Source organism: Lates calcarifer, linkage group LG20 (assembly GCF_001640805.2).
Source record: "Lates calcarifer isolate ASB-BC8 linkage group LG20, TLL_Latcal_v3, whole genome shotgun sequence".
Lineage (NCBI taxonomy): Eukaryota > Metazoa > Chordata > Actinopteri > Centropomidae > Lates > Lates calcarifer.
In genome coordinates, this window is record NC_066852.1 from 18,836,289 (window position 1) to 18,863,551 (window position 27,263).

At 40.3% G+C, this 27,263-nt stretch overlaps 2 protein-coding genes across 3 annotated transcripts; both read left to right on the forward strand.

Moving 5' to 3' along the window:
- Positions 1-79: 79 nt before the first annotated feature.
- Positions 80-19,481, forward strand: rbm27 (RNA binding motif protein 27). 2 transcript variants are annotated; one of them, XM_018692328.2, is made up of 21 exons: positions 81-275; positions 1,834-1,952; positions 3,321-3,448; positions 3,779-3,855; positions 4,709-4,914; positions 5,406-5,723; positions 6,504-6,731; positions 8,035-8,214; positions 9,122-9,268; positions 9,410-9,563; positions 10,374-10,527; positions 10,873-11,106; positions 11,223-11,354; positions 12,370-12,495; positions 12,689-12,763; positions 12,932-13,108; positions 13,238-13,342; positions 14,883-15,110; positions 15,249-15,332; positions 15,499-15,618; positions 16,711-19,481. In XM_018692328.2, the coding sequence occupies exons 1-21, from the start codon at positions 217-219 to the stop codon at positions 16,810-16,812; spliced, it is 3,153 nt and encodes a 1,050-aa protein (XP_018547844.1). In that variant the 5' UTR covers positions 81-216; the 3' UTR covers positions 16,813-19,481. The 2 variants fall into 2 exon arrangements, with proteins under 2 accessions (XP_018547845.1, XP_018547844.1); XM_018692329.2 differs by lacking the exon at positions 8,035-8,214 and having other exon boundaries at positions 80-275.
- Positions 19,482-22,673: 3,192 nt separating this feature from the next.
- Positions 22,674-24,348, forward strand: pou4f3 (POU class 4 homeobox 3). Its single transcript, XM_018692330.2, has 2 exons — positions 22,674-23,022; positions 23,410-24,348. The coding sequence occupies exons 1-2, from the start codon at positions 22,903-22,905 to the stop codon at positions 24,346-24,348; spliced, it is 1,059 nt and encodes a 352-aa protein (XP_018547846.1). The 5' UTR covers positions 22,674-22,902.
- The last annotated feature ends 2,915 nt before the right edge of the window (positions 24,349-27,263 follow it).

Here is a 27,263-nt window from a genome sequence, read left to right on the forward strand (position 1 = left end):
TATCGGGGTTGAATAAGCACACGGTATGATTATAACGTCCGTCGTCAGGCCGGCGTTACGACAATTTGCCTTGTGTTGCCATGCCGTAAAACACTTTGTCCGACCTGCCAGTGAAGAGAGACAGAAGGCCTTAAAGCTTATAAATTTATAGACGATGAGAGTAGGGTTATCAAAACGCACTTTCATTTTATAGACAGTATTATAGTCTTTCTCACGATGATCATAGAGAATGTGGAAGCCTTGAAGTCGTGGCTAGCAAAACTCTTGGAGCCAATGTGAGTGTTGAATTGAAATGACATTTAGCTCGCATGCTACGTAGCTACGTTAGCAGGCTAGCCAGTGGGGTTAGCCTGGCATCAATGGGGGCTTGCTAGAAACTGATGGCAAATTCTTGCACGAGTTAGCGAGCCACCATTGCCGCTAGCTGGCCTTTTCAAAGCAAAGAGAGACACCGGGGCTTTTCGTAAATTAAAGAAATGAAATGTGTAGACAGTGCAGCGTGTTTGTGTATGTTGGTTGCACTGTTATTTTGGGTTAGTTGGGCACGTAGTTGGCTCACGATAATGTAACTTCATCACAGCTCTGTAGCAAGCCAGCCAACTGCAACAGATAACCTTACTTAACATGCTGCTTCTTGTGATTTAAATAGCCGGCTGTTGAAATCTATTGGAATATGTCTAGCCTTGCGTTACTTAGCTGTAGTTAATGTGTTAAGAGCAGTGTCTCAAGAAGTAAAGTCCGTATGCTCTTGGAGTTACCATAGTTACGTTTTCCCTCTTTCTCCCTCTCTTTCAAATGTAAAATCATCAAATAATCTCACTACAGGAGGACGCATTTGTTGCCAAAGAACGCACATAAACACACGGATGGATTTAGATATTTAACAAAGTCGCATAAGAAGAATTAGTGTATAGAGGAGTAGATGGTGGTGTCACACACAGGCACTTAATAACCAGGTGTTGCAGTAACAGTAACCCGCTGTCTTACATATTATGACATGCTCTTAGGTTTCTACACTTTCTGTTACTTTTTGCTTCATATGGTGTCTAGCTGTTGGTTGAATTTTGATGAGGAGGCTGTGTTAAGTTTAAAAAAGAGATTTCACTGACTTTTTAATATAGCGTTGTTATTATAATTAGCTTAGTTGCAGGTTCATTAATCTGCCAGTTGTGACAAAGCCTTCAGGGAAGCCCTATTTGCAATGCATGTTTTTTTTCTTTCAGTTGCTAATTCGTGATCAAGTAGGGTTTGCCTGGTTAATGCTTTTGTCTGATATTTTACAACTTAACTAGTTGTCAAAGATCAAATTGGAGAGAAGGCAGTATTGAGACTAAACAGAGGTTTGTCCAATTTAGGAGCTAGTAATTAGGTAGTTATGTATTGGTTTGGAGTTGTCAAGAGTGCTTTCCTGGAGTTTTGTGTGTTTCTAATATCAGTAATAATAGCCACCACTTCTGGCTGAGAGGACTTCTACCATGATCTGTTAGCAAAGGTTTTGTTAAGGATGGCATATGGTTGGAACTCTTTCTCCCTTTTGGTTTAAAGTGCAGAAGCTACTTTTATGTTTAGGCAGTAATGTTCTTTCCTACAAGTATTGTTAAGGGTCTCACTTGGGACTGAAAATGATTAAGATATTAAGTGTGAAATTTATTTTATGTTGCAACTGGTTTAATTATAACATTGAATTAAAAATGTTCTCGCCTCCTTGTCTATCCCCTTTTCAGTCTTTAGATTGTTTGGCAAATAATGTATTTCTTTTTTTTGCATTGTGTTGTTAAATTAAAATACTGGGTTTATATTGTTTATATTGACAAGACATATTTTAACCTGCAGATGTGATGCTGATCCCTCTGCATTAGCCAACTATGTGGTTGCTCTTGTGAAGAAGGACAAACCGGAGAAGGAGCTGAAAGCACTTTGTGCTGATCAGCTTGATGTCTTCCTACAAAAAGGTATGAACCCCACACAAAGCATTTCTGCCTATGTGACTGAATGCAATATGCAGTTTTGGTCTAGACTTCAGCAAACAAGAGAATGGCAATCATCTTACTCTCCTCATGCATCCCACAGACAATAGAGGCTTAGCAGTTATGTCACAGATCCTTTTGTAACAACAGGCAGTGGCATTATGGAAGTCCTACAGTGAAATTATTATTTCCCAGTAGTGGCTAAATTGACGAGGATTAGGTTAGAAAAGGAGCTTCAGACAGAACATGTTGATCGTAAACAAAGATTGATTTTTTTTTTTTTTTTTCCTTTTCGTTTCACATTTGTATGGAAGAATGTTTATTCAGAAACGTAAAGAATATTGCCTTTCTTCTTTAGGTAACTGACACAAACTGAAGTGACAAGTGTCAGCCTTTATCTCAAAACACTAAATGCTGTTGCTTGAATTGAATCAGTTTAGATATCCTCAATGAGCTAAATAGCGCTCACTCCTCAACTTCCTTTCAGATTATAAACTTAAGTTATACATTCAGAGATGCAATCAGACATGCACCATCACCATCTACTACTTGTGGGTCCCTAGTGTGGCCACTAGAGGGTGTGTTATAGGATTTGATAGTACTGTCATTAGCCTGTATCACATGAAGCATCAACTTGTTTTGCTTAAGTTGAGTTTTACTGTCTTTCCTTGTATGGTTGCACTTATTTAGTTTTCGTAATTTTACTTTACTTTTAATTGTGTAGAAGGGCAGTAATTTGTTTATGGTGGTTTAATTGGGGTTCCAATGAATACCCATGACTTAGTGATTACTTCATCTCATGCTGAGAATTATGGGTTTCAAAACTATGATTTGGGTCTGTACCCTTGCAGCAACACCTAAATTATTGTTCCAAAACAGCTGCTGAGAGAAGTTAATATTTTGTGACACTAGTTTAACCATTCCTGCAGAGTAGCACAGAGCAAAGGAAGTTGTCAAATCTAAAGGCTGTCAGATCTTAACTATCATAACCCCCATCTTTGGAATAATATACTTAAAGATTGCAGTCAAATAAATGGTGCTTTCAATTTTTTTGTGAATTGCATTTGCTCCTTATGTCGTTTTTTATTATGTAATAGTTTTTTATCAAGGAGCTTTTCCCCATTTTGTCCCCTTGCCTTGTGTGTGTTTGTTATTCATGTTGTGTTTCTTAGATTTTGGATATATTTAGTACAGCCAGGAGCAGAGAAACATGTAATGTAGTGTGAATCACGAGGAATGTCAGTACATTTCATGCCTGAGGGCCAGTTTGCTCTTTGAGGGGGAATGGGCAAACCTGCACACAATTCTAGTGAAGATTATATCTATTCACAATGAGTCACATTGTCATTGCAGAGACGACAGGGTTTGTCGATAAACTTTTTGAATGTCTGACAACCAAGAACTACCTGGGAAATCCTGCTGTCAAGGAGGCTCCTAAAGAGGAGGTCAAACCACCTGCAGTCAAGTCTGATGTTGTGGAGGTAAGAAAAGTTGCTGAGAAATGGCTGTGCTTGGACTGTGAAAATAAATAGCTTGCCTGTGGTCAAATATTAAAGCATCTTTCAAGTGGTTTTGTAGAAAAGTGGGTTGAGCATAACACTAAAGTGGGCATTCTGTTTGGATCAAAGGATTTGATGAATATCTCAATGGGTGTTATTAGATACAGCTCTTAATCAGGTATCCTAACTTTTATAATCAGTATTCTCTCCAGACTGAGAAGAAAATGTTTTTTGATCAAATCTTAGTATCCTATCAAAAACATAAAATAGAGGAGACTTTAAGTTGTAACTGTTTTTTTCTCCCCCCTCAAGGCTGAAACAGAGGAGGAGAGAGAAAACAGGTGGAGGAGAAGTCCTTTGAGAAACCGCCCTGACTTCAACGAGTCTAGGTATGGCTGCGGCTTCAGGGATATGTTACAGCTCTGCTTAATGACCAAGCATAGGGCATATGTAGATATTATTCTAACATGTGAGATGTTCAACACTTATTGTCCTGCCTAATGTTGAAATTTCCAGTGCAAATCGCCTCCCTTCCTTCCTTGCTACCGACGAAAACCCATAATTTTGCATGGTTTAGTTGTGTAGAGATAGTAACGTGTGGCTATATTTGCATGGTTAGTTTCAAATCCCATGAGCCCTGCTTTTAGCTTGATGAAAACCCTGGTGTCCGGGAGCCTGTCCCTCATCTGAAAAACATTTAGTCCATAACAAATGTGTTGAAGTGTGCCATGTGCTTTCATGTGTGATTTGTAGCATTAAGTCAGTTAGTGCACACCCCTTGCTTTTAGTTTCCCTTCATGACACAAATAATCTTGACTTCTCTGTGTAAAGGCTGCAGTAATGAAACTTATCACTTCCTGTAGATTTTAACAGCCTTTCGAGGAAAGAAAGGGATTATGCCTTTAGAAATACAATGTCTTTAATGTAAAATAGATGGAGAGAAATGCTTAAGTTTTGTTAACAGCAAGCAGCAGCAGCAGCAGTAGCTAATTAACACACTGCATTGGAGCAGTTCAGAAAGAGGGGAGGCTTTTTACTAAAATATGATTAAAATATTCTTATTAAACATGGGAAATCATTCATGTCTTATTTGATAGTCACTTAGACCCACATTTTGTCTTAGCTGGTTTAAGACTCAATCTTGCCAGAACCTTTCTAGATAAGTCTGTCTGACTTTTGCATTTAAATCAGCCACAAAGATAGTAATTCAAATGTATTCCTCCTAACTCATCAACTGCACAGGAGCCGCGATGACAGGAGACGAGATGAGCGCAAGCGCCGTGACTTCGATCGGCATGGGAAAAGCGGCAGCGACTCCCATCGCGAGCGGGAGCGGCATGAGCGGCGCAGGGGCAGCCCCCGCGGGAGGAGCTACAGCCGCAGCCGTAGCCGGAGCAGGAGCGGCAGCCGAGGAAAGAGCAGAGACAGAGAGCACAGAGGAGGCAGAGGTGAGAAAATCCCCCACCCCCTCCGCATCCACGCCCCCACAACCAATAACAACAGCAGCACAGGGGACCAGGCCCAGGAGCTGGAGCTCCTGTCAGCACAGTTGAACTGCACATTAGTGATGCAGAGGTGCTACTAGAGACCTCATGGGTGTGAGGTGCTTAAGATTGTTAAGAAGGGACTGAATGGAGATCTGGATTTAGCCGTGTTGGATTGTTGGTCAGTGTTGCTGGGAGTTGTTATCAATAAGGAGTGATGTGGACAGCTTTGCAGTCATATCAGTGGGGATTCAACATGGGCTGGAACTGGACTTATTACCTGCAAGGTTAATCTACATCTCTACGGTTTTGGAATGAGAAGAGAGAGAAGTAGTTGCTTAAAAAAAGTTTAAAACTTACAGAGTTTAAATTTCTGCTACCATCTGCTACTGTCCTGTAATATTTATTTGTGTTTTGTTAAAATACTTGTTTTTATTTCTCTTTGTCTTTAACAGACTTTAAATCAAAGTTTGAGGTGGAAAGAAAGGACACCGATAGCTACAATTCCTCAACCACATCTGGCTCCCAGCAGCAGCAGCACCCACCGCCTCTCCTGCCCCTTCCCACACCTCCACACCCTTTTTCCTCCTCTTCCTCGTCGTCTGCCGGAGTCTCAGGAGCTGGCGGCGTCCCCATAGCAACACTGGCCCACCTGCCCGATAGCACCACAGACAGCTGGTCCAGCTACTACGGTGCCCAGAGGCAAGATGGTGTTGGGAAGCCGTTCAACAGCAAGAACACGTCACTCAAACAGCGTTGCAGGGATTACGATGGTAGGAATAGAGTGACTCACTTTTTCTTCTTTAACTTTGACACTCGTATCATTTATTCTGTCCTTGTTAACATTTCCTCCTCCATCTTAAGCCCCATTAGCAATTTGCACATTGCAGCTGTTGCATTAGAAATATATAATCTCTGAATTGAAAGCTGGGATCACAGTAAAAGAAGCAGCTTTTTCTTCTTTTTTTCCTAGTATATGACATGGACATTGTATGCTTTGCTCTGGCTACCTCTGCCTCTATCTTCCCATGAGGGTTATTGATTGCCTTGTTTAGTCTCATCACTAATGACCACTGTTAAGCACTCCCTCTTGTCCCCAGTGAAAAGCAGGAAAGCAAGTAACCTTGCACCCCACTCTCCACAGAGACACAAGAGGGTTTAAACTTACCCACTGTCCCTGAAGCACACTGCTATCTGTCACAGTGCTTAAACACATCCACTAGGGACCCAGTGTCTTAATGAGACTGTAGGGTAAATACATCGTACCTGCTTTGAACTTGGACAATTGTTTATCTTGTTTATTTCCCCACATTGCTCTTTTGTTTGTTCTTATTTTCATATATATATTTTTCATATCACATTTTTGTCTGAATTTGTTCTGAAATTTGACTCCCAGACACCCACATCTCTTAGATTTACGAATAATGTTAGGATGAGGTAGTCAAAAGTATCTGGGGAAAGAGTACCTAGAAGATCAGATGAGCATCTCAAATTTCTAAAATAACTACTTGTATAGGAAAAAGTAAAGTGTTGATGTTTGTTTTTCTCTACAGAAAAAGGATTTTGTGTCCGTGGTGACCTTTGTCCATTTGACCACGGCAACGACCCTCTCATTGTGGATGATGTCAATCTACCGAGTATGATTCCATTCCCTCCCCCACCTGTTATGCCCCCCACTGGCCTGCCCATGCCTCCGATCACTGAGCCACCCCCTACCCTCAGAATGCCTTCAATGCCACCCTACGGCCAGCCACCACCACCGGGCGTCTTCCCTATGACAGGTAAGTGGTACTGCCACATTGTTGCATGAGTGGTAACTCTAGAGATTGCATATGTTCTGCATTTTGAATCATTCCAAAGTAATAATAATTCCAAAGGCTAGCACGGTTGTGAAAGTAAGTTGTGACTTCCACAAACTGCTACAGTTAGTGGCCGTTTGTTGTTCTCCTCCACTTGTTTACCCCATGATACACATTTCCTTCATTAAAAAAATTCTCAATACATACATTTTATGTTAGATTTGGAAAAGTACATTTCCTATCACTTCTGGTCATCTCTAATTGACTGTCCTTTTTTTTTGTTTTTACCACCAATAAAATTAGTCAATATGATTATATGTTGTAGACAGATTTGACAAATTAGAAATCTCTCTAGTCCTCAGTTTTGTGTGTATTCATAACTGTCTATAGCTGATTCCATGGGATAAGACAAAAAACAAATTGTACAGGGATGGAGTAAATGGTTTAATGACATAATTTCAGTATCTTGGTTCTTTTTTACAACCCTTTTTTTCATTTGACTCCTTTATGTATAAAATAGCTTCCTACGAGACAGCAGCTCTGTTTCTGGAACCTCTTTATTAACTGCAGCTACTCTGCTATACCTTAATACTTGAGTCTACTTATTGAAGAGTTGATAGTTACATAATTTTGGTTATTCAGATTTGCTTTAGGAAAGCAATATATTCTTCAGTAATGGACAGTGTGAGCTTTTTATGTTTTTAGGCTGGTTTATGTCTGAGATATATGAGTTTGGACGTTCCATATACACACAATGAAGGAAAAGGGGTTGTGGATATTTTCTTTAGTTCTCTTCTGTACATTTTAAACCTGTTACATTGTTGTGTAAAAAAACAGTGACAGCTTCAGTCACAATTCATAATTTATGCACTAACTAGTCTTCCTTCATATTAATAATACTACTAAATGCTGGACCCTTGAAGTTATCCTTGTTATATTGCTTGCTGCATGAATAGAAGTTAATGAAAAATGCAATATTTCACTCTAATATATCATTTAAAAAAAACAAACTAGATGGTGATAAAACACTGTAGTCTCTTTGTAGCTTATTCTTCCCCTTGTTTTGATACTGGCAAAGTTTTTTTTCTGATTTGCAATAAATTAAAATTAAAATATATGTCTATCGTAAGGTTAAATCAAATCAAGTGTTCCCACTTCCTGCCACTTTCCATATCACATGACATCCAGTGTGGCATGAAAAAAGTTTAAATAGTTAAAACTTGAAGACTCACTGTCATACCTGCATTATACCTGAGACATTAGCTTGGGCTTGTGTCTCCCTCAGGTCCCCCACTGATAGCAACCAGTGGGATTGAAACCCCCAACCACCAATCTGCAATCACTTCTTCTCCTCCTATTGGACCGCCTGGCGTGGGGCTGCCGCCTACTCTTCCTCCTCCTCCTCCACCTCCTCCTCCTTCGTCTTCATCTGTGTCTCTTCGTCCCCAATATGTCCAGTCTGAATGTAAGCAGCAATGCTTTTCCTATTCAGATTGGGACTGTTTGTGTTTGGAGGCGATGTTGCTGTTGCTTTTCGTTTGAGTTTTCCTTACTGATAACTGTGCTCATTTTATTTCCTGCAATTTGAGTTTTGCTTTGTGTTCAGTTTCTAATTACAATTGATAAGACTATATACAATTGAACTTTAATGAGCAAGCCAGTGAGTGTTGAGTTGCTTTTTTGACTCTAAAGTACCCTGTGTTTGTGTTCTTTGTCATTTTAAGTTGGTTTGTGTGTGACGTTGCAGTGTATTTACTGTGTAATGTTCATGTATTTCTATAGGCAGCAGTAACAGCTGTTGACCAGAGGGTAGCACTGTTTATTTGCCTAAGAGACAAAGTAGCTCTGAGCAATTACCAAGTCTGTGGTGTCCAATTGTGCTTTTCCCTTAATTCTGCTCATAAATAATTCTAGTTACACAGAAAAGCAGAAAAGTGGGTCTGTTTTGATTTAATAACAGATTTAGGTTTTTGACCTTAACTTAACTAAAAGTCAAAATTACAACTGTGATGAAAGGCCCCATTTTGTGAAGCATTGCCTTTGTGTTACAGAACACAGTGGTTTAGTAAAAAGTTATTATCTTATGGTGTTTCATCTTGTTTATCATCTTATAATGATATTTCAGCTAGTATAGTTGTAATTTATTTTCTTCATATGTGCATTTTTATATATTTTTGGTCAGTATTAAATATTTATTTTAATTACTACTTAGAGCTGTATTTAACATAAAAATTCACAGGATATTCTACTAGATTGTTGTGTGCAAGATAAGTTATTGATTAGGTAGGTTCGTTTTTTCACATTTTTATGACTGTTTCTTTCATATTTCAACTAACAGCTTGTGCGTGTGTGTTTTCATTTTAACATATTAGATAACTATGATCCAGAGGGCTACAACCCAGAATCCCCAGGCCTGACTGCAGCAGGTCGTAACCCGTACCGTCAGTTCATTCCCCGGGTGCAGACTCAGCGCTCCAACCTCATTGGCCTCACCTCCAACGAAGGACAAGGCTCCAGAGGTAGCAAGCATTTCCCGTCTTAGTACTCACATTTTTTTAAACGAATGTTTGTGTAATTAAAAAATAGTTTTGCTCCTAATACTAAAGCTTATAACAATATGTTTTTATCTCTGTCTTTGTGCCTGTGTGTGTACCTTCCAGCTGCAAACATAGTGATTCAGACAGAGCCAGCCACTGCAGCCAGCACTCCTGGAAGTAACATGTCCCGTTTCAACACAGAGCAGGACAGCAGGAAGAGAACCATGGGACATAGTACAGCTGAGGGACCAGTGGCTAAAAAACCCTGGATGGAGAAGTAAGGATTCAGTGGCACACACATTTGAAGAGTTTCCCTGCAAAAATAAGAAATAAAAATTTAACACGGGAAAAAAAACCTTGTTAAACTAGGACTGAATACAATATGTGCTCCATCAGCATTATGTCCAAGGAGCCAATCACAAAAATTGTTGAGGAAATTGTTGTGCTGACATGCCGGAGTGTTCTCATTTGCCATGGTGATAAACTACTGCAATAACAGGAAGCTGGAAGTATCTTAACAAATATTTTCATGGTAAAAAAACGTGCTAAAACCATTTGTTTACATACAGGAGCAGTTACTGATCAGCCTTGATGGTCTGCAGACCTCAAGGTGATCGTAGACACTTAATACCTTCACTGAACAGGTTTTTGTTTTGTGAAGAAATTTGAAGAAACTAGCTGGCCACTTGAAATTTGATCAAACAAATTGGTGCCTCGTCCCATTTCCTATTACTGCCAAGAGAGCCCTGTTTCAAGCCAATGTGACTCATAGGTCAGCACCAGATCTTTTGTCTCAGTTGTGGGTAGCAGGTGTGCACAAATATTCCCATGACTGGGAGGCTCTACCAGTAATCCATCTTGAGTGTCAAGCAGGTTGACACATGGTCCTCTTTTTCATGTTGTTATATGGCTTGTAGGAATTCAGCGTGAAGGCTCGAACGTCCAGGTCATCAATGTGGGTTCTATTTCACTGACTATCAATGTTAGTGATCTTACCCAAAATGTTAATTAGCTTGTCTTCTTTTTCCTGGTAAAATGCCTTGGCAGACATACTCTTACATACAAACTCTTTTTCTTTCTGTTTCAGGCCAAACTTTAACAACCAACACAAGAGCAGTTTTCCTAAGAGGAATCACTATGTAAACACCAAGCTGGAGGTGCGCAAGATTCCCCGCGAGCTCAACAATATCACCAAGCTCAATGAGCACTTCAGCAAGTTTGGAACCATCGTCAATATACAGGTAAAATGCATAATTGGCTCCACTGCACTAAGTAAACCTGCAAAGGGCATTAACAAGTCTAAACAAATATTGGCAAGATTTGTTATGGTAGAAGTATTAGAGCTGTGACAACAACATTAAAACTGAATAACACGGCTATACTGAGTGAAGACCAATACAGAGTTACAATACAAGTTAATTCTCTTCCAACATCATAAAATGTGAATAGTAGAATACACTGGGTAGCTCCACTGGATGGGCTAATGCGGCTATTTTCTAGCAACAAGTCCATGAAGTTCAGCTCTGTAGGAGAAAATTGTTTCATCATATACACCACCTAACCTGCATGCTCTACACTCAATCCAGGTTGTGTTTGGTGGAGACCCAGAGGCAGCTTTGATTCAGTACACAAAGAATGAAGAGGCCAGACGGGCCATATCCAGCACTGAGGCGGTCCTCAACAACCGCTTCATTCGTGTATACTGGCACCGCGAGCCTGGCACCAATGCCACAGGGCTTCAACAGCAGGAGCAGAGTTCAGGGAGCCAAGCAGCTGGATCAGCACCCAGCCAGGGGCCACAGCACAGCAACGTGCATAAGGTTAGTATAAAAAGCTAAAATGAATAGAAGTCCTCTGCCATTTTATGCTGATTTCTTAGTTGTAGCACATTTCTGAAGTGCTTCATCAAATATTTTTTTCTCCCTTTTATCTGCAGGGAATAAAGCAGCACAATGCAGCCGCCTATGTGCTGAACAAGACTGTACCAAAGCATCGCCTGGCAGCTGCGGCTGGGACCACAGTTACACCCAAGCCGGACAGCCTGAACCCAAACACAGACACTGTCAATGTACGTTAAGTGTCGGGCATGTGTCAATGAAAAGTTGATTAAGTTGAACGAATTACAGGGTTCTGTAAGGATGTAGTTACACGCAGTGGTACTTTGAACGCTAATCTCAGCATGCTCACAATGACAAAGCCAATACTGATGTTAAATAACTCAACAACAAACAAATAAACATGGTAATAATGGCTATTATCCTACTTGAACCATGGCCACCTGCTAACAAAATGCCTTACGTACTAAAACTAAAGATATCAGTTGTTAATTTACACATATAATTAATTTTGTTTCAAACATCATAAAATATAGTTCCTGAAATTGATAGTTTCTGTCCTTTTGCTAGGCAACATCTAAACAGGAAGGGGTCCACAAGGCTTAGCCAGGAGTATAATAATAAAATGACCAAAGTTATAACTGTTCATCCTCAGGGGAACATGAATATCTGTACCAAATGTCAGGCAATCACTTCAGTAGTTGTGAAGACATAGGCTACTAAAACCCCAAAATCTTAACTAGAAGGAAAGTCTGGGTTCACCAACATGGTTAGGATTAATCCTCTGAGGGCCATGAATGTCTGTACAAAATTGCATTTCAGTCCACCCAGTTGTTGTTGAGATAGAATAGATGGTAAGTAGCATATCCTCCGATGTAACTTTGTCATAGTAGTAGTAGGCAAAATATTAATGATATACCCACATCAGGTCAGGGTCGTTACAACACCAATGTGACTCTTTAGAGAGACATGAAGATTTCAGTTCAGTCGCACTCAGCCCATCCAGTCTCAGCCTCCACAGGATCTGCAAGAAAGATCTGGAGAAACTTATGTAGAGGTAGACAGTAATACAGAAAAGTAAATAATAATTTGCTTGCAATGTCATGTTGTATCCTGCGATGTGACATTGAGTTACGAGCTGTTGGTGTTTAACAATGTATTCCTGTTTGTGTCTGTCTGTCTGTAATCACATTCTGATGACCTAAATGTGTCGCTGTGTTACTCTCTTTCTCTCTATCTGGCACTTAGGTGGCGCCTGCACTGACAAACACCCAGAAGGGCCCCTACACTTCCACAGCCCTCAAGTCGTCCTCAAAGAGCCTTGGGAAAACAGGAAAAGCACTAGAAGCACAGGAAGTCCTCAAGAAGAAACAGGCATGTTGCTTAATTTTTTAATACATATTTTGACTGCTACGAGAATAGCACAGCTAGGATTAGCCATTTGTTTTTCTCAGGGGCCACAAGTGAGAACAACAGGCTACCACTGAGAGAGAAAAATGTCCACCAATAGCAGTGTATTTTCCACTTCTCAGAATGTTATTCAGTTATTGTTTTTTGTTTCCTTTAGGAGGCATTAAAACTCCAGCAGGACATGAGAAAGAAGAAGCAAGAGATGTTAAAGACACAGATTGAGTGTCAGAAGGTAAGACCAGCCTCAACATCCCTTCCCATTCATTTATCTCTGCAGCTTTATTTCCTGTGCTCTACCCATGCCTTGCTTTTCTCTCATCTTTACTCAACTCTCCTTCCACTTTCCTTTTCCTGTCCTTTACACCTTCCTCTGTCTCACTGCTTGTTCTTCCTCTTCCAGGCCTTGATAAACCGCCTAGAGAAGAACCGAGGGATGAAACCCGAGGAGAGAGCCAACATCATGAAGACCCTGAAGGAGCTGACTGACAAGATCGCCCAGCTGCAGAATGAAATGAATCCCGCCTCCCAGGTCTCCGGCACCAAACCCAACCACAGCCAGTCCAAGACCAAGACTGATGTAAGTTTGGGGCCCCTTTTGGCTGGGAACATGACAGAGTTTATCCTCTCCTTTAAACGAACAGTCAAACATAGTGCTCGTGTATTTAGTTAATGGAACAGTGTCTCATTTTCCATGACATGTGACCAGGCCCAGAAGGAACTGCTGGATGCAGAGCTGGACTTTCACAAGAAAATGAGCTCTGGTGAGGACACAACAGACCTCAAGAGAAAACTGGGGCAGCTACAAGTGGAGGTAATACATACACGCAAACACATAAGCAAATGGTACACAACCACAGACTAAAGATCTGAAAAGTTAGCTAGAACTACCACAGACATGCATCATCAGCATTTACATGAGTGATGAAGCTGATGTTTTGATACCAGGAAATGTCTTTAGAGGAAGTCAGGAGATAAGATGTACGTATATCACTCAACACTGCCTGATTGTATATTTGAAGAAATAGAGAAGAATAACACGCACGTCCAAATAATTTTTTTACAAGTGTAGGCGGAAGCAAATGCATGGGCCTCCATATACTTATATGCATTATATACACATAACTCAAACTATAGTTGTCTAAACTCATTGCAGCTATAATGATTTACACACAATTTACTTATGAGTGAGTTGTAGCATTAAAACTATAAGAGCAGATACAAATCAGAATCATCTTTAAAAGTTATGCTTTCTATCTCATTAAATACACTCAATTTATTATAATGCAGGGAAATCCCCAGATATCTCTTTGACATTCAATATGTTCTGTGCAAAGAATGGGGCATTTAAAATAGTTTGACCACATCTGGGAACTGTATGGATATTAATCATCATATCCTCTCTGTAATAACTGACTTCGAGAATTGTTTCTTATTTGACTCACAACAGAAAAAGTACATAAATCTGTGAGTCTGCTTGATGAGACTGCTCATCAGAATGATCAGAATGATTTTTTTTTCCCCACAAAAATAAAAATTTGGCCAGCTCTAAGCTTAATTCAAGGCTGTTAGCAGAACACGCAAACACAGATGAGGTTGCCTGTGTCACAAGATCAAGCCTAACAAGAGCAGAGCTTTTGTTCGCAACACCCTGCCTAGCATGTTTTTTTTTTTTTTACCCCCTCTGCCCCCGAGGGTCTTAAATTAGCTAGTTGTTAAAAATGCATATCCCCTCCAATCCATCCAAACCCAACCCTCGTTCTGCACATTAAACTGCAGCCACTTAAGCAAGCCCAGAGGAGCAGCCGCTAACGAAGCCAAATCAGACACAGGTCCTACACTGATGGAGCCCCTGTCTCATTAAAGTTTGAGCCACTGGTCCTTGTAAGAAAATCACAGGATGACAATTAGAGGGAGAAGTGAGGGAGGGACAAATGCAAGAGAGTGGTTGTGAGGCTGTGGAGTGGTAAGAAAGTGAGGAGATGTCACTTTAAAAATGGAGGAGTGACAACTAATGGTAAAGGGCAAAGAGTGACTGAGGAGGAGATCAGAGTCAAGCATGTAGGGAATGGTAGCAATATTTTTCCTATGCTGTGAACTTGTATATTATATAAGTTAAGATTTGACTATTTTTTTATGCTTGATTTTTTTAGACGGACAATAAATAAACATACTGTAGTTTTTGGTCATGTTTGTAACAACAGAACAGCTGGTTACATTTTCCACATCTGTTGGTAATTATTTTTTAAACACAGCCAGGTGGTGCCCACATATTGTTGTCATGTGTACTGAAACAAACAGAAGCCAAGTCAGCCACTTTGTAACATTAAACCTGATGGTGTGTTCTCCTTCAGGCGACACGGTTGGGTCTGATCCGGCCTCCAGTGGGTCGAGGTCGGGGTCGAGGGAAGATGGCGCCAGAGCCTGGTTCGATGCACGTGGGCCGCGGTAGGGGTCGAAGCCGGGAGATGATGGCTCGCGGCGGGGCCGTGAACCGTATGGTGGTCGACCACAGACCCAGAGCCCTGGCTATTTTGGGCGTCACTCAGGAGGAGAAGGAAGAACTAATGCCACACTTTGTGGTAAGGACTGCGTAGCTCTCTCCTTGTATTATTTAAAGTGTCAGGAATTACTCTGATAGAGATTTGAGATTATTACTGAACAATAACACTCAAATTCACACCGATCTTTTATTCTTTTTTTTTTTTTTTAAATTGAAGAAATTTGGGGAGATTGAGGATCTTCGTGACCAAGACGCAAACAGTGTTGTCATGACCTTTAAAACACGAAGCGAAGCAGAGAATGTAAGTAACATGACTCCAAATCAGACCAGTCTGTCTCTGCCTTTTTCTTACTCTCTTTCTTCTATTTTCCCTCCCTTTAATCCCTAATGGTAAAATTAAAAAAAAAGGGTTTTACTGGTTCAACATCAGTGAAAGCTTTAAGTACAACTCCTGTTTTATTTTCTAGGCAGCTAATCAGGGAGCTAAGTTCAAAGGTCGGGTGCTGCAGATTTCCTGGTACAAGCCCAAGACGCCCTCCGTTACAACAGAGCCAGAGGAGGAAGAGGCTAAAGATGAGGACAATAAGGTATGACCTATCCACACACTAAACTGAGCATTTATTTTGAAACAAAGCTTTATGTTTTGTAACATATAGCCACGTAGAAACCATGAAAAAAAGTCCATTTACAGTGCAACTTGAAATTCTAAGTAGGAGAACTTTTGGAAGTTTTAGTTATATTCACAGATTTTACTTGTACATTTCTTTCCAGTGCTTGTAAATGTTTCACTGCCATTCCCAATGGAAAATCAGGGCCAACCTCTCAGTACTAAGAGCTTCTTAGCCCCTTTGAGTAAAACTGCATTACTGTCAGGTGAAATCCTCATACTATATTTCCATGTTTTGAGTTGTGTTATTTGAGGTCACAGTCTTTCTTTTGTGCGAGTAAGTTTATGTCCTCGGGGCTGATACTAACACTAAAATATGCATTTTCTTCATTTTTAGAATTCTTATGATAATCATTCTGGAAATGTCTTAATCCAAGGTTAGAAATTCTTTGATTTGAAGAGTCCCTCTGACTGCTGATCAACTCAGAGACACTTGAAGCCCTTCGAATTTCAATCCAATCCTTTTTCTGACAGTATAGTCCTCCTTTTGTGAGGAATGTCATTTATTCAGTTATTAACTATCTTTCAGAAGCTCCCAGTAGCCCATGATGCTGGCAATCCTTACTTACATTTTATGCTGGAAAATTCACAATAACTGCAAAAGTTCCCACTTTCTAAGACATACCTGCACAGTCTAGTGCAACTGAGTACAGCACCACTGCAACAAATCCTATGTTGGTAGGTGTTTGTTTACTGCCATTTACACAAGGGTGACAGAATGCTAGAAACAGATGGTAGGAATTTTACATGCAAATTAAATCTATGTAAATAATCCAAACAACTTCAAGACCTCACATTGCAACAGACATACATGGCTGTGGTGAGAGAGTAGTACTGGTTTGCCAGGCTGCTACAAAGTAAGAGAACTGCACAGCTGTATGCAGTTTAATCTTTCTCACATGTGAAGTGGCACTGACACAATGATCTTAATGTCTATTGCTTCTATCTGACCCAAATCCCTTTGATCTAGAAAGCAAATAGTCACCCCAATATGTTTTTATCATTCAAACAGAAGGAAGCTAGCTCGTATTTGCCTGGTGAGGAAGAAGAGGAGGAAGAGGAGGAGGACGACGATGAAGACGATGAGTACGAGAGCCGATCGTGGAGACGGTGAAGGCATTGCTATTCGTCATTACCGCTGCTCTCCAGCAAAATCAGTAGTTATTTTTCCTCACGTGCAGACGAAAATCAACACAACGGAACTCACATTTTTTTCCTTTCCAGTATTTTCAAACTAATTTTAGACTCTAATCAAAGTAAAAACATCTTTATTGTACATCAAACGAGGGTTAGAGGGTCAACAATTTTTTGTATCCCTCGACTAAACAATTATTTAAAACATCTCACTTTTGCTGAGAAAGATAAATGCTAAGTTGTTCTTATAGATAGAAAAACCTATGTAAGTTTCAGTGTGCTTACCAGATGATAAATATCAGTAATGCACAACATTTGTGTCTACTGTGAATAGGTATTTTTATACATACTGTATTTAAGCTCTTTTCTCACCAGTTTTTGAGAAATCTTGTCCTGCGTTCAGGGACAGCCATTCCATCACCAATAGAACGTTCTCTGTTGCTACCAGAGAGATATTTATTTATTTTTCCACTGCATAAATGCACTGTGCCGTACCTATATTGGCACAGTATGGTATGGTTTTCCATTTCACTTTTCTCACAGTTTGTTTTGGTAGGGGTAAGCCCAAAATGTTAAAGGTTCCAAATATTTATAGACAGTGGCTCTGTGCACTGGCATGAATACATGCTAGTTTGTGCATGTTGTATTCCTAAACAAACAGAGCCACCACCCCCCTCCCAGCACTCAGAGGTGCTGATACTGTACCATCACTATATTAGAGCCAGTGCAGGTACAGAAAGATACCAGTGCAATAGAAAAAAACTCAAACAATGTTTACAAATTGCCATGTCCATGCACGTCAGATACAGTCTTGTAGTAAAATAATCAAATTTTCCCCGCGTGTATTTTGTTGCTCACTTAATGTCCAGTGCCACTCTGTGTAAATACAAACACCTACACGGGTGTTCTACATTTTCTAAGAGTGTGTAACATTTTTCACTTGTTTTACTCTGTCACCTGGTCACCCAAAGGGCCTGACAGGGCAAGGATCAGCTCACAAATGTCAAAAACATGAGATCCATAGACAGGTGTCTGAATGTAATACTGAACAGTTGATTTTAATATATAAATATATATATATATAATTTCTTTGCCTTACACAATCAGCAGATGGCTGAATTTTTACAAGATTTGTGATTTACTTTTGTAAATTTTGTAAATGCTTGAAAGAGAAATTACTGTTGTACTTTTTTTGTTTTGTTTTTTGAGTTTTGTTTTTTCTGTCATTTTTAAAGGAATGACAAGGTTGTGTCAGGTAGAAAATGTCAAGCAAGAGTGCATAGCTTCTCTGCTTATTCACAAGAATTTTGCATTTGTGACCAGTCCACGTCATTATTTCACTAAATTTGTCATCTAAGTAGCACATTTCTTTTAAAGAAACATTCAGAGCTGCTCTGATCTGTGGAAAACACTTTGTTGCAAGGCACGGGAAGAGGCGGTGGGGGGATCATGCACCTCACAATATTATTTGTGCATTAGTGCAGCTTTGCCTGCATCTGAATGTCAGACAAAGCTCTAAACCCACTCTACAAGTGCAACCACAATGTGCACTTTTCATGACAAAAAATTTTATTTAGTATTTTGCCTTTACCTATATTGTATCTTAGAATCCTCAGGGTGGGAGGAAGAAAATTAATTAAAATTCAAATGGAAATGTGTTCAGTGCAAGATAACACATTTTTGACAGTTAAAGTTATTACTTTTGTTGCTTCCCTTAAACAAATAACTATGTTTACATGCAGCTTAATGAAGTGTGGTTTGATGTTTGCTTGTCATAACTCAATTAAACTGATCATATCCAGTTACATTGAAGCACCACAACAAAGGAGAGATATTAACTGTACACAATCATGCAGGCAGAAATTCCATGCAGATTTCTGCCTGCATGTGAACACAGTCGATAGCTCTCTTCTTAACTCTTGTTTGAATTGCATATCTCACAGTTGTCTAGTGACTCAGAAACCTCCTGCCATTGACTTTATTGTCCCAGTAAAAGCTTTGAGTTCATGTTTTGGTCTCCACCATCACAGTGTCAGTCAAAATGAGGTTCAGGTGTGCGATGGAAAGCTGAAGCTTTTCCCTTTGCATTTAGTACTTCGATATGATTTGTTCATGTGGGTTTTTTTTGTTTTTTGTTTTTTGTTGTTTTTTTTGTTTTTGTTTTTTTTTCATATGAGGTCACTGGCAGTTTTAAAGGACAAACCTACACTGGCAGGTTTCTTGCTTGTGTAAGTGAAGATTCAGAGAAGGTCTCTCCCACTTTTTGTACTATCTTCTGTATGCTACTATCACACAATAGTGTAAAAAAATGTAAAATGTTTATTGGATAATAGTTTTGGATTTGTTACTGTTTATATTTGCAGGATGTGGATGTATTTTCTTCATGTATTTTGTTTGTAAAAAATGGATTTCTAATTTACGAGCATGTTTGCTTTTGCCAATAAAGATGGAGGAATGGGACGCTTGTAATACAAGAAAAGAAGAAGAAAAAAGAAAAAAAAACAATTTTAATTGGATCTTGGAGTAAAAAAAGAAACATTTTGAGTTAAAGAAAGACGATTGACCAAAAAAAGACAAAAAATACATAAAGTCAGCATTGGTAAGGGGGAAAAAATCAAGCAAAAGCATTCCAGAAAATATTACCTTAAACTCTTGTGTGGTCTCCTTCATTTTGCATGTTATCTCTTAAGCACTCTGGAAAGAAAGAAGAAAAAGGGGTGGAAGTAGTACTGCAGTGTCAAACAGTGCTTCAGTATCTGCTACATACTTCACATATTGTTCAGATATGAGCAGAATTACCTTTATTTCACTGGTCTAAATACAAAACTAGTTCCTGTGAAGCCTGTATGGTCACATAGGAATGGCATTCTGATTCTACATCACTTTGGCAAAAATCCTCACTGGTATTGCCAAATATGTTTAGAGCTTTCATAATAAGTTGAATAGAAATCACTTGTGACAAATCATATAGGGTAAATACATTTACCAGTTCATCAATTTCCTGACATGACACAATAACATGACCAATGTCTAAGCAGAGACCACTAAGATAGTAACAATGTGTCCTAATATATAAATTTAACAGCCTTTGCCTCATTCATCATTTTCATATAATAGCACACCTTAGAGTACAATATTGTATTTATTCCATGACCTCTTACTGCATACAAAAAGCAAAGCTGTGCTCAAATTGTCATTCATTTTTAACAGTTTGAATGGTGTCAGTTTAACTCATGGCTAGGTAGGTTTAGAATGGCATTTAATGGTAATCTGAACAGTTACACTTTGATGTATCTCTGTGATTTTAATGAACTCTTGGCAGCCAATCAGAAATATTGCCATAACATAATTAAATATACCCCAACAATTCAGTTAAAGTTTCTCCTCAAAATACAGTCAGATAAAATCAAAACTGATGGAATTGCATATTATAGGGTTTTAGAATCAGATTATAATTCTGTGTGAATCTTTTGCACCAGTATAAATCTAGATGAGGGTAAATCTATGATAGTCAGTATTATTCACCTCCTATTAAAGAGAAGAGGCCAATCATTACTCAGACACTCACTTTAACACTCAAGCCCCCAAACAAATCCAACCACATCACAGTAAAGAGTGTGACCTCTGACTCTCAGTTTAATTACAGCACCCAGCAACTATAACATATTAAAATATCACTGAATAATGCAGCATTTCTTACTTTAGGAAGTCAAGTGAAAACACTCAGAGTCTGTTTGGTTTAATGCACGAACTTTTGGCTCTCCTCATGGGAAAGGATTTCAAACTAGGGCCTAAATGGTGCACCGTTCCTGGTTGGTGACTGGGAGGTGAGGAACCACCACTGGTAGAACTGGGCTCTGTGGAACCCAAGTGCTGCCATTAATATCTGATAAGAATTTAACCAATATACATCATCTAAGGTGATTAATTGAGAGAAATTCATGATTTTTTTTTTTTTTTTGTATTTTGTTTTTAAAATTCGTGGCGTCACAGGGCTCACTAGACAACAAATGTTGACAGATGAACTTCTTCTAATTTCAATTTTTGGAATTTTCAACTTAGGATAGGGTTTAAATTCCATAAGATAATTTACACATAGGAGGATATAGCCTAAACAATTAATTTAACAGTCCGTTAATTAGTAGATAAACTGTATCACTAGTATGGCCACACATCAGTTGTATTCAGTATTTGTTGCCAGAGGTAATTATGCACTTAAAACCAAACTTTGCTGACAGCCACACAAAAAAATATGAATTATAAAATGTAAACATGAATAAAGCACACTTATATTTTCAATGATTAGTTGAGAAATGGAAAAAAAATATTATTTTTCATCAAGTTAAATTGGAAGCCAAAATTACTCACCATGGGTAAGAGAATAAATGGTGTGACAGTAGTAAGGTCAGGTCATTTGATGGAGTGGAGCTACTCCTGTATGCAGGTCAGATGAAGGCTAAGAAAAAGAAAAGAAGAGCTGTTGTTTCTTTTGGCACAAATACGATGGCACTCTTTATAAAACATGTCAGATGCAATCATCAGAATGTGAAATGCACAGAGATGACAGAGTTGTAAACAATGACTATTGAATTATGAATAGTGCCAGCTATATCACAGCTATTAAGAAGAAAAAGGGGGGATGGTGAGAAAAGGGTCTTCGTGCTTTATTCAGACTAACATCAGTGTGATCCATAAGCACAGCTTTCTGACAGCTTCTCACGTGTCATTTTTCTATAGGACACATACATGTCTTTCTAAACTTGAACTTTATATTAATGCTAAATGGTTACCTACATATTTATACTGCCCAACTAGAAATCAAAGATCTAGTACATCAAACGATATATCAACCAAATTTAAAAATATATTATTTTTTCATCGATTTGTGCTGAGTTATGTGAATGCAAAGTGTACAAATCAGAGTCAAGCATATATGTGTTTTCTCTCCCCTATCCCCATGCAAGTAGCCAGCCTACACGTATCTCTAAAAAAGTCTGGCTCCCCAGCCTGCAACAGGTTCGCATGGTGAGAAAAGACCTTGGCTGTTTTAATCTGTGTAATGAATAAGAACATGCCAAGGTGGTAATGGATGCCTGCCACTGCGCCGCTAAATTATTCAGGGTCTGGGGAACCAGAGAGGCGGCCAGCGGGATCGGGTGGACCCGCTGTGTCATCAGTCCGCCTCTGCCGGCCTGGCTCCTCTTTCGGACCCGTCCACTGCGGCTTCATGCGTTTTAACCAGGCGGCCACATGAGAAGCCTTGTAAAGCTGCCCCGAGGATGGGTGTTCACATGGGAAGAGGCTAGCCAAGGCCGTCGGGTCAACATGGTCAGGAAACCTGACAGGCCGTAGATACAGTTTGAAGCATGTTGGACCAAAACTATTGCTCAGTTACCAGCACCATGGACAGTGCAGCACAGGTTGACGTAGGGCCCCCTACGCTGTCCATGGTGCTGAAATAGCTGGGAAAATGCAGCGGAGGAATCCGTGGTTTTACTTTTGACATCCTGAGCTTAACTCTGGTTTATGCTGCTTAGCACATGTGCGAATACATCTGGCTGAACACTGCTTATATTTGTGGGTTATCCCTAATTAAAATCAGATCTAGTTTGTTTTGACAGAGCTTATGATATAGACTGTAAATATTACTGTAATAAACATTGATATCCAGAAATCAAAAAAGTATAAGACGTTTGTAATACAAGATGGGAAACTTTTAGGCTAGTACCATTAAAAAACGTAATATAATGTCGTAATAACGATGTCATCAATGAACATTATTTTAGTGATTTTCTTGGATTTATTCGACGCTTGCGCACAGAGGCCTACATTTTTGCAACTTGTAAGTTGAGCAGGGGACCAGGTGGGAGAGCAGGAGGAGGAGGGAGGCTGAAAGAGGAGGAGGAGGGGAGAGGAGAGAGGGAGAGAAAGGGATGCCGGGAGGCGCTGCCCGTGTGAACAAGCTCAGTCTGGCGAGGGAGAGCAGAGGAGCTCTGTGTTGGCCATCCGCTCTACCCCGGGCTTTCATGTCAGGGGCCGCACTGCTCGCGAGGTGCTTGCAGGGAGGAGGATGATGACCATGAACGGCAAGCAGCATTTCTCCATGCACCCGGCTCTGCACGAGCCAAAGTATCCCGGCCTGCATTCAGGCTCGGAGGGCATGCGCAGAGTCTGTCTGCCCGCCCCGCAGGTACGTTCAGGTCCGGAGGGGAGACCGTGGCTGTGGAGTATGGTGGGTGAGAGGAGGGGAGGGAGAAAAAAAATATATCACACTGGAAAAATGTCTGTAAAGTTGATTTGACAGGACTTTGTTCTATCCGCTATCTCCCTCACTCTCTCCCTCTGTCTGTGTTGCCCCCCCCCCGCATCTCTCTCTCCCCCTCCCACCCACCCCCCTTCTCATCCACGTCTATTCAAGTAATGCTCTTGCTTTCATATTAATTTTTATGACCTGCGCTTTGAGGAGGGTTCTCTCCTCTCCTCGGCGCTGCTTGCCTTTGGAAAAATGTTTTTTAGATCCTGAGAGCTGCCTGACAGAATTCCCCACTGACTCCAGTATGCGCACTCTTGCTTGCAGCTGCAGGGCAATATATTCGGAGGCTTTGATGAGAGCCTGCTGGCACGGGCAGAGGCTCTGGCGGCTGCTGACAGCATTGTCTCTCACGGCAAGAGTCACCCGTTCAAACCAGACGTGACTTACCATACCATGAGCAGTGTCCCCTGCACCTCAGCCTCCTCTTCTTCCTCCACCACCGTGCCCATCTCCCACGTCCCCTCCACCATCGCCTCCCACCACCACCATCACCACCTCGGACAGACCCTGGAGGCCGGGGACCTCCTGGACCACCTCTCCACCAGCCTGGCCGTGACCGGGATGGGGGCTCCGGAGCCTCCGGGGATGAACACGACGGCGCACCACCACCCCCAGCACCCTCACCACCACCTGCAGACCATGGGGCAGCTGCACCAGGCGATGGCCAACATGGCCCACCCTCACTCCCTGTCGGTGCACGGCGGCATGGCGTGCGTCAACGACGTGGAGTCGGATCCGAGGGAGCTGGAAGCCTTCGCTGAGCGGTTCAAGCAGAGGAGGATCAAACTCGGCGTGACCCAGGCGGACGTCGGGTCAGCGCTGGCCAACCTCAAGATCCCCGGAGTGGGGTCCTTGAGCCAGAGCACCATCTGCAGGTTCGAGTCTCTCACCTTGTCCCACAACAACATGATAGCGCTCAAGCCGGTTCTCCAGGCCTGGCTGGAGGAAGCCGAGGCTGCGTACCGGGAGAAAAGCACCAAGCCGGACCTTTTCAACGGAAACGAGAGGAAAAGAAAGCGCACTTCCATCGCCGCGCCGGAGAAGCGCTCTTTGGAGGCTTACTTTGCCATCCAGCCCCGGCCCTCCTCGGAAAAAATCGCGGCCATCGCTGAAAAACTGGACCTGAAAAAGAACGTAGTTCGAGTGTGGTTTTGCAACCAGCGGCAAAAACAGAAACGAATGAAATACTCTGCGGTGCACTGAGTTTTCACACATCATGAATAAAATAGCCTACTACATTTTTGATCGAGTGATTAATAATAGCCTAAGTAGCCTAACTAACAGGGATTTATCAACAACTCTTCACGTCTCAACTGGGATTATCTCCAAAAAAAAAAAAAAGACTTTCGATTTGATTTTTTCATTTCGTGTCACTCACTCTTCGCTGTTGCACTTTTTTTCGATTTTGTCATTGATATTGGACTTATAAATGACTGTGTTAGAGATCTGTGAGGAGGGTGATTTTTTTTTGTGTGTGTGTGTTGTTGATCACGTATCTTGCACACACTGAGTATGAATTTTTCAGTAAATTCACCCTGACAGTCCGTCACATTCAGGGATATTAAGTCACTTTTTTAAACTCCAGAAAATGGCTACATTAATGGGCTGTTTAGTTATCAGTGTTAAACTGATGAAGGATGGAGGGAATTGTAGTTTTGTGAAAAGATAAGAGAAATTTTTTTGTATTGTTGGTTGAGGTCAGAGTTGATCCTCCACATCACTGACTCACATTACGCAGAACTACACCATCATATCTTCAACTGTATTTTCACTTTTCTTTTTGTCTTTTTTTTTGTCAAAACTTTAGTGGTGAGTTCAACGACTAGAGGCTGAAAAAAAGAGAAATCACCCACCTTTTCAAACCAACACTACGACTTTTGCAAACGCACAAAAAAAATATTCCAGTAACTCTTTCACAGCGTATGACACACTGAGTCTGTTTATCTTTAATTATTTAGGAAAATGGAAATGACACCGTCATATATGAGGCACATCTTGGCTTTGGCTGCTGCTATATTTTAGTATTTTGATGTGAACATGTTTTGGAGCATTACAGGTGAGCTATATATTTATTATATAGCCCAGATATATTATACAGTACTATATAGGCCTACATCACTTAATTTAAGCATTTATTTTTTCCTCACTCTTGATTTCACTTGAAAAAAAAAAAACAATGTGTGAAGTTTAAACTTAATAAATTATTGGTTATTTTCTAAAATTCCTCTGAAGCAGCGACTTTTTTTTATTTTTGTGCTTTATGAAACTGTATTATTTTAATCTTGAGGTTAAGGGACAAGGCCTGTAAATATGGCGGTTTGTATGAATTTTACCATGGGTTTGAAAAAAGAGAGAAAGAAAGATGGAGATGTTGTTTTCTTCTCAAGGTAACAAACTGGATTTCCCAGGTCCTGACATCCAGGGACGCACCGACGGGGCGATAAAATCTTTGTAAACTGTTTGTTTTATCGGAACTCGTTGGGCTGTTTTATTCATGAATCCCCAGACCTCTGCTGGGATTAAATATGTATCGTCGTATATGATATAAGCACCGCGGAAAAATATGAAAAAAGAAAGTGGGGGAGGAGGGGGGCTCTATTTTCACATCCATTCTCACACCGCGGAGCGCAGCTAGTGTGTGTCCTCTGCACCGCCGTTAATGGCCCCTTCCTCTCTAATTAGTGCGGCTTTAATAATGGATGCCCTCGTGTCACCGGGTTATGTCGTGCATTGGGGTTTGAAATTATTAAGTAATGACGATGCAATATTAATTATATATTGGTATAAAACGAAGTAATGTGGAGGGAGCTGGGAGTAGAAGTCTGGACTTGACTGGGAACTCTGGGTGACTCTGGGGAGAGACGAGCTGGATTCACAACAGGTTGACCGAGGAATGGGGGAAATTAAAGTATGATTTTTATTCATTTGTTTTGGTTTAGCTAAGTAAGTATGTTTTTCATTAATTATGTTTATTTTCATTTGATTTTTACAAGGGTGTTTTTTTTTTTATTAATGTCTGTTTGCTGTTTATATAACACAGGCCATCAATTAAGGCGATTTGAAATTATTATTATTATTTAATTATTATTATTGTGAGAAATAGACTAGGTGTGATTGTGATTCTAAATTGCGCTAAACGTAACGTTTTTTTTTTTCGCGTATTTTACTAAAACTTTGGGCCCATTTTTAGTTGCTAAAATAAATTTTAAAAAAAATCTATATTACAACAAAAACATATCCTAACAAAAATAATGACAAGCTTCCGGTTTCGTACCACAGTCAACATGACCTCCGGTTGTATGATTTTTCCCAGTGAGACTTTCGGCCAGGGTTGCTGCAGCCAGGGGATCGATACTCTGCGGTTATACACGGAAACGTTTGTGGTATTTATTAATATTCTCTTTGATGCTGAGAGGCGGTTAATTACAGGCTGTAATTTATGGTATTAAACGTGACGTCGTTGAGGGGGAGGGCAGAGATAAACATGTAAACGTTAACTGTGCCTCTCTTATAACTGTGACATATTTCATGAGGAAATATTTTACAAGATTCAGCTGAAGTTCCGTCATTAATAAACTAGTAATTGTAAACTTTCTAGGAACGATAACGATCACTGGGTCACAAAAGTCCCGTATCTTGGTGTTGAATGGGATGTTTCTGACGTAAACGTGCGGTAAAAAAAAAAAAAAAAAAAAAAAAAAAAGGAAGCTTCGCTGTGTGAATAATTGATCTTTGTAATACCCCGTATTGATATCATAACGCACTGGCTATGTTGGTAAGCTGAGCTGAAGGTTTGTGAGCGTTTGCAGCATGTGGAGACTGAGGGCACTTCAATTATTCAGCAGCAGCTGAAAGGTATATTGCGTTTTCTCATGCAATAATGGAGATGTGTTGGGGCTACGGGCCAATTTGAACATCATCTTTAAATATGAAAACTCCAGTCAAACCTTATGCACGTTGATTTAGAGATAAAGCAACCAAGAATAACTAGAATTAAGAGCTCAGACTGCAGAGGAAATTTTAAAAAGAGGCATAAACAAAGAGACAAAAAGAAAAAAAACACAATGAAGTGGAGCCTGGGAGAAAGAGAGGAAGAGTATGAGGGAAATAGAGACAGA